This window comes from Phyllostomus discolor, chromosome 4 (genome assembly GCF_004126475.2).
Source record: "Phyllostomus discolor isolate MPI-MPIP mPhyDis1 chromosome 4, mPhyDis1.pri.v3, whole genome shotgun sequence".
Taxonomy (NCBI): Eukaryota; Metazoa; Chordata; class Mammalia; order Chiroptera; family Phyllostomidae; genus Phyllostomus; species Phyllostomus discolor.
Genome location: NC_040906.2, coordinates 115,509,267 through 115,521,983, shown reverse-complemented (window position 1 = coordinate 115,521,983; position 12,717 = coordinate 115,509,267). Strand labels below are relative to the sequence as shown.

Sequence of the window (12,717 nt, the reverse complement as noted above, 5' to 3'; positions counted from 1 at the left end):
AAGCTAGTGTGATCGGGTTCTCACAGACCAAATATGAGACAATTTGAACATCAAAATGAAGTACTGTAACTAAAAAACTATCAGGAAAAGCAAGCAAGTGATTATACAAGAGTCAAGGTAGGAATTAATTATGGACTAGGAAGAAGGCATACAGTAGCTTTCTGGAATGCTGGTGACCTGGAAAATAATTACATGAAGTATGTTTCATAATTACTTATTACACTGCATATACTTGCTGTGTATACTTTTACATATAAATACTATATTTCGTAATTTAAAAACAAAGATTAATATTTCAGGGAAAAAATGTCAAATACAGGAGCCTTTGAGAAAGAGAATTATGATATTTTACCTGCAAGAGTATGTAGGCTCTCCTACTTTAAAAACACGACCACAAAGATGAGAAGGTTTGTTTGCTTGTTCAAGTTTTGGAAATCCAAATGCAGGATCTTCACCACAAAGGTACCATTCCAAAGGCCCCAGCAGAACATGCTGTGCCAGCATGTCTTCCTTCTGTGGAAAAGGGTTGGGACCCCTGCAGTAGATTTTGGGTACATAGTGAGCTAAATGCTGGTAGACTTCTCTAGTGAGGTCAGTTGATTGCAGCCATTTCTTTAAAAAAAGAAAAAAGAAAAAGTTTTAAACAATGTCAATAAACTACTAATGTGAATAAATTTCTATTTTTTTTTTAGGTTCCAAAGTACCAGTAAGAGGCATAAATTATTTTGTTGACAACACTCATCACTATATGTCTTCTTTTCAAAAAGGGCAAAATTTAGAACTTTGTTAAAATCCAAACTATTTTAGAATTCTACTTAAAGTGAAAGTAAAATTAAAGTGAAATGAGCCCCTCTCCTCAACTCAAGAAGCGAACCTCGGCAGGCAGGACAGGAGAATGGCCACAATGAATCATCACATACACCGCCAGTCACGGAGCCCACCGGACTTCCTCTCTAGTGCTTTGTTCAAATTTTATTTTTTCATTAATTTTCAATTATATAGTTGACAGACACTATATTAGTGTCAGATATACATCATAGTGATTAGGCATTCATATTCCTTAACGAAGGGATCACCCCGATGCTCTGATTGTGATTTGGATTCACTCTGTCAGTTTGCTGATGGGGACAGCATGCAGGAACATGAACAGCCAATACATTTGTTCCATTTCTGATTGATTAATAAATGAGCTGATACACCAGTCTCATGAATGTTAGTCCACAAGAGACTTTCTTCCACCAACATGGCTTCTTATCCTGATAAACCTCACTATATATAAACCCTTTCCTCTCTGCTCTCCCTGCTAAAAACAAACCAAAAATAGCTGCTTTTCCCTGTCCCCAAACTTTTATGTCACTACCTGTGATAATTATACTTAGATAGCCAACAGATACTGTGATATTGTACTTTATAATAAGAAATATATATTTGGTCTTCCTCCAATTCCTGGCAGACTCCTAAAACTCTTGAAATTTCCTAAATGTTGTAAGTGGGATAAAGGTAAAAGGAGTGTCTTTTGTCATTTTTAACAATCCCCTTCGGGGAGCTGGTGGCCAGGGAAACCAATCCAATGACTGGAAGGTTGGAATTTACAGTCTCCAATCATGCCCACGTACCAAAGCTTCCATAAAAATCCTTAAATGCTGGGGTTCAGAGAGTTTCTGGGTTGAATATACGGAGGTGCTGGCACAGGGCACGGAAGCTCTGCAACCCTTCCCATGCGCCTTGCTCTTTGCATCTCTTCTGCCTGGCAATCACTGAGTTGTATCACTTTATAATAAACCAGTAATCTAGTAAATAAACCGCTTCCCTGAGAGTTCTGGAAGATGTCCTAGCAAATGACTGAACCTAAAGACTGATCATGGAAACCCCTGATTTGTAGCCAAGTCAGAGAGAAGTTGTGGGTAACTTGAGGACAGTGGTAAAGGGGGCAGTCTTGTGGGACTGAGCCCTTAATCTGTAGGATCTGATGCTATCTCTAGGTGTACAGTATCAGAATTGAATTGACTTTTAGGACACCCAGTTGGTGTCGTAGAGAATTGCAGAACTGCTTGGTGTGCAGAACCCTCCCACCTGCCACCACATATACACACATTTGGTGGCCAGTGTATAGGTGTAAGTGTAGGGAGAAACAGAAGAACCAGAGTTTTCCCTTTTAAATACCAACTCAACATGTCCAAAACTGAACTAATGATACCCCTATTCCCTCCCCAAACCTGCTGTTTCCCCCATTTCCCTATTTTAGATACCACTTCTACCCAAGTATCCAAACCAAAAAAACCTGAAAATATTCCTTCTTCCTCACTCCAACATCCAAATAAGTCTTGTCCATTAGGCCTCTTAAATATTTGTTGAATCTGGACTTCTGGCTAAGACAGAAGCATAGGTACACACGCTTTGCTTCCTCATAAAACCAAAAGGATAACAACCAATTTAAAAACAAAAACAAAAACAAGCAGAACTGCCAGGAAATCGAGATGTATGGAAGTCCAACAACCAAGGAACTGAAGAAACATTCATCCAGGCTGGCAGGAGGGGAGGTGACTGGCAGCCAGGGTGGAGAGGATGCACAGAAAAGCAGCGGTTGGCAGACCGGGTGGCTCCACATTCTCACACGAGGATAAACCAGGAGGAACTGGGAAGCAAGACAAACCAACCCAGGGTTCCAGCACAGGAAAATAAAGCCTCAAAATCTCTGGCTGTAAAAACCTGTTGGGGTTGCGGCAGAAGAAACTGCCAGTCCCCCAGAAGGGTTCGTTGGAGGGACCCACAGGATCCTAGAATGTACAAAAGCCTATCCACCCAGGAATCAGCACCAGGGCAGCACCTAAAGAGCACAGTTTGCTTGCAGGTTATGGGGGAAGTGACTGAAAGTGGGTCTAGAGCTGAGCAAAACACATTGTTCCCTCCCTGACCCCTCCTCCCCCCAGCACCACAACACAGCTACCTTTGATGTCCTGCCCTGGCAAATACTTAAGGCTCTGCCCCTTAAAATGTAGTAGATGTGCCAAGACAAAGAAATATGGCCCAAATGAAAGAACACATCAAAACTCCAGAAAAAGAACTAAGCAATGAGGAGATAGCCAATCTATCAGACGCAGAGTTCAAAACACTGGTAGTGGGGATGCTCACAGAAATGGGAGATGATTGAGTATGGATGCAAAATAAAGGAAGAAGTGAAGGCTATACAAAGTGAAATAATGAAAAATATATAGGAAACCAAAAGTGAAGGGAAGGAACCAGGGCTCAAATCAACTATTTGGAACAGAAGGAAGAAATAAACATTCAACAGGAACAGAATGAAGAAATAAGAACTCAAAAAAAAAAAAAAAAAAATGAGGAGAGGCTTAGGAGCCTCTGGGACAACTTTAAACATTCCAACATCTGAATCATAGGGGTACAGAAGGAGAAGAGGAGAGCAAGAAATTGAAAACTTACTTGAATGAATAATGAAAGAAAACCTACCCTATCTGGCAAAGGAAATAGACTTTCAGGAAGTCCAGGAAGCTGAGAGAGTCCCAAGGAAGTTGGACCCAAGGAGGAACACACCAAGATACATCATCATTACATTATGCAAGATTAAAGATAAGGAGAGAAGCTTAAAAGCAGCAAGAGAAAAGGAAACAGTTACCTATGAAGGAGTTCCCATAAAACTACCAGCTGATTTCTCAAAAGAAACCATACAGGCAAGAAGGAGCTGGAAAGGAGAATTCAAAGTTATAAAAGGTAAGGACCTACATTCAAAATTACTCTAATCCAGCAAAGCTATCATTCAGAATGGAAGGGCAGATAAAGTGCTTCCCAGATAAGGTCAAGTTAAAGGTGTTCATCATCACCAAGTCCTTATTATATGAAATGTTAATGGGATTTGACTAAGAAAAAGAAGAAGATCAAAAACGAGGAACAGTAAAATGACAACAAACTCACAACTATCAACAACTGAACCTAAACAAAAAACAAACTAAGCAAACAACTAGAACAGGAACAGAATCACAGAAATGGAGATCACATGGAGGGTTATCAGTGTGGAGGGGGAGGAGAGAGAATGAAGGAAAAGGTGCAGGGAATAAGAAGCATAAATGGTAGGTACAAAATAGATAGGGGGATGTTATAAATAGTATAGGAAATGGAGAAGCCAAAGAACTAATATGCATGACACCCATGGACATGAATTAAAGGGGAGAATTCTGAAGGGAATGGGGGTACTGGGCAGAGGGGGATAAAGGGGAGAAAAAATGAGACAACTGTAATAGCATAATCAGTAAAATATACTAAAAAAAATATTTGTTGAATCCGTCCATTTCTTTCTCTCCATCTCCACTACCTTAGTCCAAACCCTCCATTCCCATCTTTCACCAGAATTAGTGCAACCATGCCCTAACTGGTGATCTCCACTTGTCTTACCCTCCAACAGTCCATTTCCCAACCCTACTACCACAGCGATTCTTCCAAAATGCCAATCTGTTCATATCATTCAGTATCTCTTTGTAATGAGAATCAAGTCAACTCCCCTGACAAGGTCCTTTGCCTTGTATCAATACTCTCCCATCTACTCCCCCAGACTCGTATTGGCTTCCCTCTCTCTGCTTTTAAGGGTGTTATCTACTCATTTTTCAGATCTGTTTCACTTTCTCTAAAATGTCTTCTTAGCCCATTCCTTACCTCCATCTCCCATTTTCATATCCCCCAGATCTAAAACAAAATAAAGCTCCAGTGAGCATTTAATCTGTTAACTGAATGACTATAAATATGTTTTCACTACTGTCACATTACACTAATATTGCAGAAGGATTCTCAATGTGGGTTTAATGAAAACAGAGATAACACAGATCCAGTTGTACAGTCTCTAAAAACTAAACCAAATACACCCCAGGTAAAGCATCTTTCAAACCACTTCCTTCCTATTCCCTGTTTCCTTAAGTCTTTTCCCTGTATTCTATCATTCATCCCTGCCTCCCCTGCCAATTCAGTCTGTATGTTTGTCTTCCATACTATTTTGTGTAATTACAACTCATTCTGGCTCTAAACCAAGTAAAAATTTAAAATCAGAAAACATAACTGACTCACTTCTACAAAAATGCAGTTCTAAGGTACAGGTTCAGTGTTTACCTATGAATTACAACCTAAATTCCAAATGACATCCTTGTTAAAGAAGAGTTTATGTTTAAGTGACAACTAACACCATAAGACAAGAGTATAAGATCTTCATTTTAACTATTACTTGTATAATCTTCAGCCCACTTCCTTGCTTCTAAAAATAACATGCAGAAAGAGATTTTAGTATTCATGAGGTGGTGTATATGAAGTCTGTCTGCAAAAAGTCCAACCAGTGTTAACACAATGAGAATAGTTTGGGCAACATCGATATAACCTGGCAGCCAAGGGGTGTGGACTGGAATGTGCATGTATGAACAATGACGACTTCACTGTCTTAGTCAGTGGGGATGGTAGATACTGTTAAGTGAGCATGTGTACTGTGTGGCTGTCACATTCAAAATGACTGAGTTGAACAACAAATCTGCACCAAATTTTGCATTAAGCTTGAACATTCCTCCACAGAAAGTATTCAGAGATTCAGAAGACTGCAGCTATGAGTAACTAGTGACTGGCAGCTTCATCATGACAACACAACCACTCATGCATCACATCTTGTGCAGAGTTTTTTGGTGAAACATCTAACCACCCAGGTGGCTCTGGCGCCCTGCAGCCCAGACACCGCACCCTGCAACTTTTGGCTCTTCCCAAAACTGAAATCACCTTTGAAAAGGAAGAGATTTCAAACCATTGATGAGATTCTAGAACATATGACAGGCAGCTAATGGCGAATGGGAGAATTGTGTGAGGTCCCACTGTACCTACTTTGAAGGGGATTGAGGGCGTCATTGTCCTACGTACAATGTTTCCTGTATCTTCTTCAATAAATGTCTCTATTTTTCATATTACATGGCTGGATACCTTCTGGACAAACTTCATATATTAACTTTCTAGTCAATTTCACATTTTGGAGCACTTTTCTTAAATGTAAAAATCTTTTGCATAAGCTAAGTGGCTGGATGGAGGCTTTACCCAAGTAGGGAAGAGACTAAATTCTTTTAAACTAACAGCACTTCTTGGGAGACAATCCCACAGGTTTAAGGAGTCTTTCTTACTTTAGAGCAGTGACTCTAAATCAAAACTACACACAAAGACACAGTTCGGTAATTATAAAAGGACAAAAAAAGGACAAAAAAAGTAGTCAACAGTAAAAGGATAAGAGTCACCAACCAAGCAAACCAGAATATAATTCTTTGAACTTACAAAACACTTTTAGGGTTACATCCAAGGGTAAATGTGCAATTTTTCACCCAAGTCAGCAAATCCTATTTAAAATAGGAATGAAGCCCTGATTGATGTGACCCAGTGAGTTGGGTGTCACCCCACAAGTTGAAAAGTTTCTGCTTCAATTTCTGATTCCTGTTTACAGCTCATGCGTGGGTTACAGGATAGGTCCCCAGTTAGGGTCATGGAAGAGGCAACCAAATGATGTTTCTTTCTTTCACACATCAATGGTTTTCTCTCTTTCTCCTTCCCTTCCCCTTTCTCTAAAAATACATAAATTTAAAAAAATCTTTAAAATATGAAGATAGAATCATATTATCCTAAGTAATTTATTGTTTATGAATAGAAAATTAAGTATTAAGAGCCAAAGAATTCAGGTGGGTACTAGAATTAGTGGGGGGGATCACTTTGTAATCAGGTAATTATCTAAGCACTATAAAATAATACTAAATGTCATCTGTAATTTAAAAAGATTACTGAATGTCAATTGTAATTTATGTTTTAAAAAAGATTTTATTTATTTATTTTTAGAGAGGGGGAAGGCAGGGTGAGGGAAGAAACGTCAATGTATGGTTGCCTCTCATGTGCCCCCTACTGGGGACCTGGCCCAAAACCCAGGCATGTGCCCTGACTGGGAGTTGAACCAGCGACTCTTTGGTTTGCAGGCTGGCACTCAATCCACTGAGCTGTACCAGCCAAGGCTCAATGTCAACTGTACTTTTAAAAAAAGATTCAAAGAATTCATCTCCATAATTCTGGAAAATTATTCCTCAAGCAATTTTAATTTACAACACATTTAAAGGTTTTGTTTGAAAAGAAACTTGTTCTTATTTTTGTGTTCCCATTTCTTTTAACTTCATTTGCAGAATTTTAATACAAGGAAAATAAAAGATAATGCTCTTTAAAATTTTTTTTTTGTAGCATCAACAACACTGAGTGGTGAAATCTGTTCACGGATTTCTTAAACAAAAAATTCAGAAACTAATATCAGCTTTTGGTTAAGAAAAACATCAGCCACCTTATATAAAATATACTATTAGTAAAACAAGCATTTCATTCAAAATATATTATAAATTATTAATAAGAAATAAAAATCTGGTTCAAGAAAAACAGGCATATATTCTAAATTCAAAACCATGTAACAGAGTTGGCATCTATTACAGGCATTTTAATGGCATTAAATTTAAGCAATATACAAAGCAAAGTACATTTACATGAGAATTCTATACCGGAGATACATTCAATTTGTGACTTTCAACAGCATAAATTAAAATGGAAAAAAAGGTGTGATGAAAAAGTTAGCAGGGAGAAAAACTGACTGCCTTTTAGAATAATGGCTCATGTATTTCTCAAAAGAATAAAATCTATAGTTCTTCATATTCTCACTAACTTAAGCTAATTGTGTAACTGTTCAACCTGAAAAACTATCGAGATTTCTAGTTTGGTTGCATGTTACTTTGCCCTTATTTCAGGCACCTGTGCTGTCATGCCAATGTGCAAAACAGGGTGATAAACACTATCTTATTAGACACTTGTGGCTGTGACACCAATGTGCACAACAGAGTAATAAACACTATCTTATTAGACGGCCTCCACAGGGAAGTAAAGAACTGTCAACTCATTTCACTAAAGTAAACACGTTATGACAAGGTTTCCAGGAGCTTTCCTTTTTTGAATGTTAAATTTAAGCCCTGGGGATAGAGAGCAACTACAATAAACACAAAAATGAAAGATTCCCTAGAGGTTAGCTTTTTATTACATTATCTAGTTATTATTCTACACCAAATTAAAATTCCATCCTTTAACTCCATTTGATTTTGCTTTTGAACCTGGATAACCAACATGTAAGTTAACTGTAAAATAACAATTGCTAGTGCTGAACTGGAGTTCGAGACTATATTATTAAGAAATATTTAAACAAATCATATTATGAGTCCTAAAAAATGAAGTAAAAAAGCGTTCACAAATCAAAATAATTACAAACTCAATAATAAAAGACAAAACATCCAATTTAAAAATTAGCAAAAGGGAGGAATTTAAACTTCAAAGATATAAATAGTCAAAACACTCATGAAAAGATGTCAATACCATGAGTCACAGGGAAACACAGATAAAACTACAATCAGATGCCACTTCACACCCAATAGAATGGCTGTAAGGAAAGGACAGTAACAATGTTGACAAGGATACGGAGAATTCCACATCCTGCATATTGTGTTGGTGAGAATGTAGTAAAATGACATAGCCACTTTGAAAAATAGTAAGCCTAAGAAAAATAAAAACATATGTTCCCACAAAAAAATTATACAAACATTCACAGCAGCAGGATTAAATATACCAAAAGTAGAAATAACCCAATTGTCCATCAATTGATGAACAGATAAATAAAATATGGTATATGCATACAATGGAATATTACTTTGCAATAACAAGGAATGAAGTATCGATAAATACTAAAATACGACTCCAGAGTTTGGGAGTTTAGGTGAAAATAATGACTGCTAAATGAGTACTGGATGTCTTCTGGGGTTGATGAAAATGTCCTCAAATTGACTGTGGTGATGGCCGCACAACTCTGTGACTATAGCAAAAAGCACTGCATTGTGGATCTGAATTATATATAAAACTGTTAAAAATTTTAAAGCAAAAAATAATCAAGACATAGAACTTCTATAATGATTATGTATTTCTTTTGTACTTGGCAAAAAATAATATACGTACTTCTTCAATTGTGATCACCCTTTGGAACACATTATAATCAAATCTGCGGAGCCTGCAACACAGACTCAAAACATGCTGGGAAAGTCATACTTGTGGAATCAATTCTACCAAGAAAAAGGGAAGACGGAGAAGGGAGAGCCTCTTTAATATCCTAAACTTAAAGTTACTGAAGAGAGGGGTTACATGCTTTTATTTGTGAGGGATACTAGTTAGGATAAATGGGATCACAGGTAGCACTTCTCCCTCACAGTATTAATAGATGAAAAGCCATGTGTAAATAAAGTGTGGGAAAGATGACACCAGTGCTTATTAAGTAATTTTACATGGATGCGTTCCCAACAAGCCACAGTGTCTGAGTCTAAAGGCTGTGATAGTTGCTTTCTTTACTTGTTTACTCTCTCTAAAATTCACTTTTAACCTGAGAAAACTTTATTAATTCATTTTAATTTGTGATAAAGAAATGTACCGGAGATGAAGCTAAAAGAATAGTTTTAAGTGTTATGATGTTTTAACAGAATACAGACAATAAATCTCTCACAAAGTTAAGTCCAGGTTATACACTTGGAAGAATTTTTAATATTTCTTAATATTAGTTGCATTTTCTTTAAGGAATTTGTTGGACTTCAGGCTAAACATTTTTTTCATCTTATTGTTCAGAAAGCCATTGCAAGTAAACAGAGCAAAAGTGAAATGTAGCTCAGACTGTGATTTACACACACCCCAATCAAGTTCAGATTAATACATTTTGACTGAATTTCCCTTCATTTCCCTGCTGCATTTGCTTGAGAATTCCACTGAACAGAACTAGGAACACTGATTTCTGGTACCGGTTTTACAACTAGTTTTCTTAGGAACCTTAAATTGAAGCTCTGAACTACTTGGTAGTACGCACTTTTAGGATTGGGAAAATAGAGTACATAATCTGTAGTACTGGGCCAATACACACAAAAGTCAGTGGGAGTATAAGAAGTATTACTTTGAGGTGGATAACAGATTAGTTACCAATATGGATATTACTAAAATGACATGGATTGGAAAATCATGGAAAATCACGGAAAATCATGATTACTATTTAACTGTTTACACATAACACTGCTTTTTCTTTTCAGAATATTTTTGATAAATGGAAGGCCAGTTGGGGCTGAAAATCCTCGGGTGGTTGTCATGTTAAGCAGAAAGTACATGAGAACTGACCTAAACAAGTCAGTTTTTGGGTTTTCTTTTGTTTTTTAAGCAAAGACATCATTCATCAGTGTATTTCTTTAAAACTTTTCACCTCTACTCCTGTTCTATCCATTCCAACTTTAGTGTCCTTGTTAATTTATCCAAAATAACTTCTCACTTACCAACAGCCTCACAGTGCCCCGCTAAAATTTTGTTCATAACGTTCAGGTTATTGACCTGTGACCAAAGGTCACTCCCTTCCTAGTAGCTTTTTAAATTGAAGGCTTTAGCCCTGGCTGGTACAACTCAGTGGGCGAAAGCGCTGGCCTGCAAACCAAAGGGCTGCCGGTTGGATTCCCAGTCAGGGCACATGCCTGGGTTGTGGGCCATGTCCCCAGTAGGGGGCATGTGAGAGGCAACCACACATTGACGTTTCTCTCCCTCCCTTCCCTTCTCTAAAAATAGATAAATAAAATCTTTAAAAAAATAACTTGAAGGTCTTAGAGGTGGGGCTTGCTTGAGTTGTTTTGGTCCATTCATAATCATTACGGACAATCTGTTCTAATAGGTGTTCCCTGTCTTTGAAGAACGAAGCCATGAATTTATTACCTTACAACTTCGTTACTTATACAAGAATACTCATTACAGTTTCAGTACAATATGGAGTTTCAACGGTTTGAGTTTGGGGGATAACTGCCCCCACTATGCAGTGACCAAATCTAACTCTAACTTATGTTTGTTGAATTCTGCTCTATCAAAGTTATATAATATTTGTTCTCCACCCAACTACCCCAGCTCCTAGAAAAAAAATTTTGTAATCGCCCAGCCTCCACTACTACTTTCTCACACATAGTAAACGTGTCGAAACACTACTTTCCACACATTCATCAAAATTGTTGACTGACCAAACAGGTATAAAAACACACTGAAGAGGGGGAAGAGGGAGAACATTATCTTTTGCATCCTTTGGGGTTCAGGGCAGTGCCAGAAACAAAGTAGGGACTCGGTTAAAACGGTGGCATTTTTCGGTGGAAGAGCCAGGTCTCTGCTTATCTTAGGAAAAGCAATCAGGAAGAGAAAGTAGGGCGATGTTACCCAAAGCACCAGGAAGAACCTTTCTCCCGCCCCTCGCAAGACCTGGCATAAAGTGCAAAGGCCCTTGTGTTGGAGACTTAATGAGTGTGGGGGAAAGGAATAATAATAAAGAGCTACTGGTTCTCCTGGGCAGGACGGGAATGTAAAGGTGGCTGGTGCACCGAGCAGCTCTGTGGCTATTTGAAGATAAAGAGGGAAGGACAGGGGCAGGACCGGTGGCTTCCCCGGGCCGCTCCCACTGTGGGAAGCCGGAGACACCGGTGCGGTGGTTACCCCAAGTCAAGGTCGGGAAGCTCCGGGATTCCCAGGAATCAGGTCCCCCCAACGGGGCTCGGCCTGCGAGGGGCAGACGTCCCCGATCGGGTCCCGGCACTCACCCCTGCTGTCTCCTCAGCCGAACATTCCAGCAAACTCTGGTCGATGGCCGGCACCTCCGGCTCCAGCTCCGACGCCATCTTCCCTCGTCCTCCTCCCCAGTGCTGACGCCGCTACCGCCGCCACAAGGGCCGCGACCTCGCCACAGCTCCGGTGGCCGAGATCACCAGCTCTTCCCCAGCAGTAAGTCCGGAGCCGTCCGGGTGGCGGCGGATGTAGAAGACGGCGAGTAGCGCGAGGTGAGCAAGACAGGTGGGACGTCGGCCGCCTGCGCTCCCTCCTAGGCTCAGCGCCCAAGAGTCAAGTCTGCCTCGTCCCTGCACCGGGGAAGGACACAGAACACCCAAACCACACACTCTTTCTCTCAACTGTGTCCCACACCGGGAAAGGGGCAATAACACCCAAGAGAGGAAGTAAAGCTTTCTGGGAACTGTAGTCATCCTCCCTACCGCTGCGAAAAACTTGTCCTTATAGGGTACGCCCACGGGTATTGTGGGAATTGTAGTGCATCTCGTAACGACAGAGCCCGCAAATGGCAGATGAGTGGGCGGAGCTTTTCTGCACTGGTGGAATCATAGGGAAAGAATGAGGCAAAGATGAGCCCAGCTGGGAAGAGGCGGAAGAGCAAGACATTGTGGGAACCGTAGTTTTATTCCCCAATCCTATTTGTTCATTTTTGTGTTGCAGATTGTAGAACTGTTCCTGACACGTGGTACACATTCAAGTACTTTTCAAAGCCTCGCATATGGTAGGCACTCAAATACTTGTCCAATGAATGAATGATTACGTTTTATTTCTATAGTTTTACAATCATTCCATTTATCATCCCCTCATCCTTTAGAGGAGTAATGGAAGTGAACATTACCCAGGGTTTGGAAGGTTTGACAACATGTTTATATGCTATTAAAGAAAACATTTCCAAGCTAGTTATGACCACCTATCAAAGTTTATTACATGTCTTGCTGCAAAAGAAAAGGAGTCTAGCAAGCCAATTAAAAGATTTACTCTTTTTTTTTTTGCTTTTAAAAAAAACATTTTATTGAT

The 12,717-nt window shown here is 39.3% G+C and overlaps 1 protein-coding gene across 6 annotated transcripts in view; it reads right to left on the bottom strand.

Moving 5' to 3' along the window:
• The window catches only part of UBR2 (ubiquitin protein ligase E3 component n-recognin 2), a 112,887-nt gene extending 100,840 nt beyond the window's left edge, over window positions 1–12,047 (bottom strand). For 2 of the 6 annotated variants that reach the window (XR_004902976.1, XM_036025033.1), the window contains exons 1-2: window positions 11,676–12,047; window positions 353–612 (exon numbers count right to left, since the gene is read on the bottom strand). Coding sequence is in view for 4 of the 6 variants with exons in the window: in XM_036025033.1 (XP_035880926.1) it covers window positions 353–612; window positions 11,676–11,753 (338 nt within the window). In the remaining 2 variants the exon portion in view is untranslated. The remainder of the gene's footprint in view (window positions 1–352; window positions 613–11,675) is intronic. The other 4 variants (XM_028508692.2, XM_036025031.1, XM_028508693.2 and 1 more) reach the window with 3 other exon arrangements.
• Window positions 12,048–12,717: the final 670 nt, after the last annotated feature.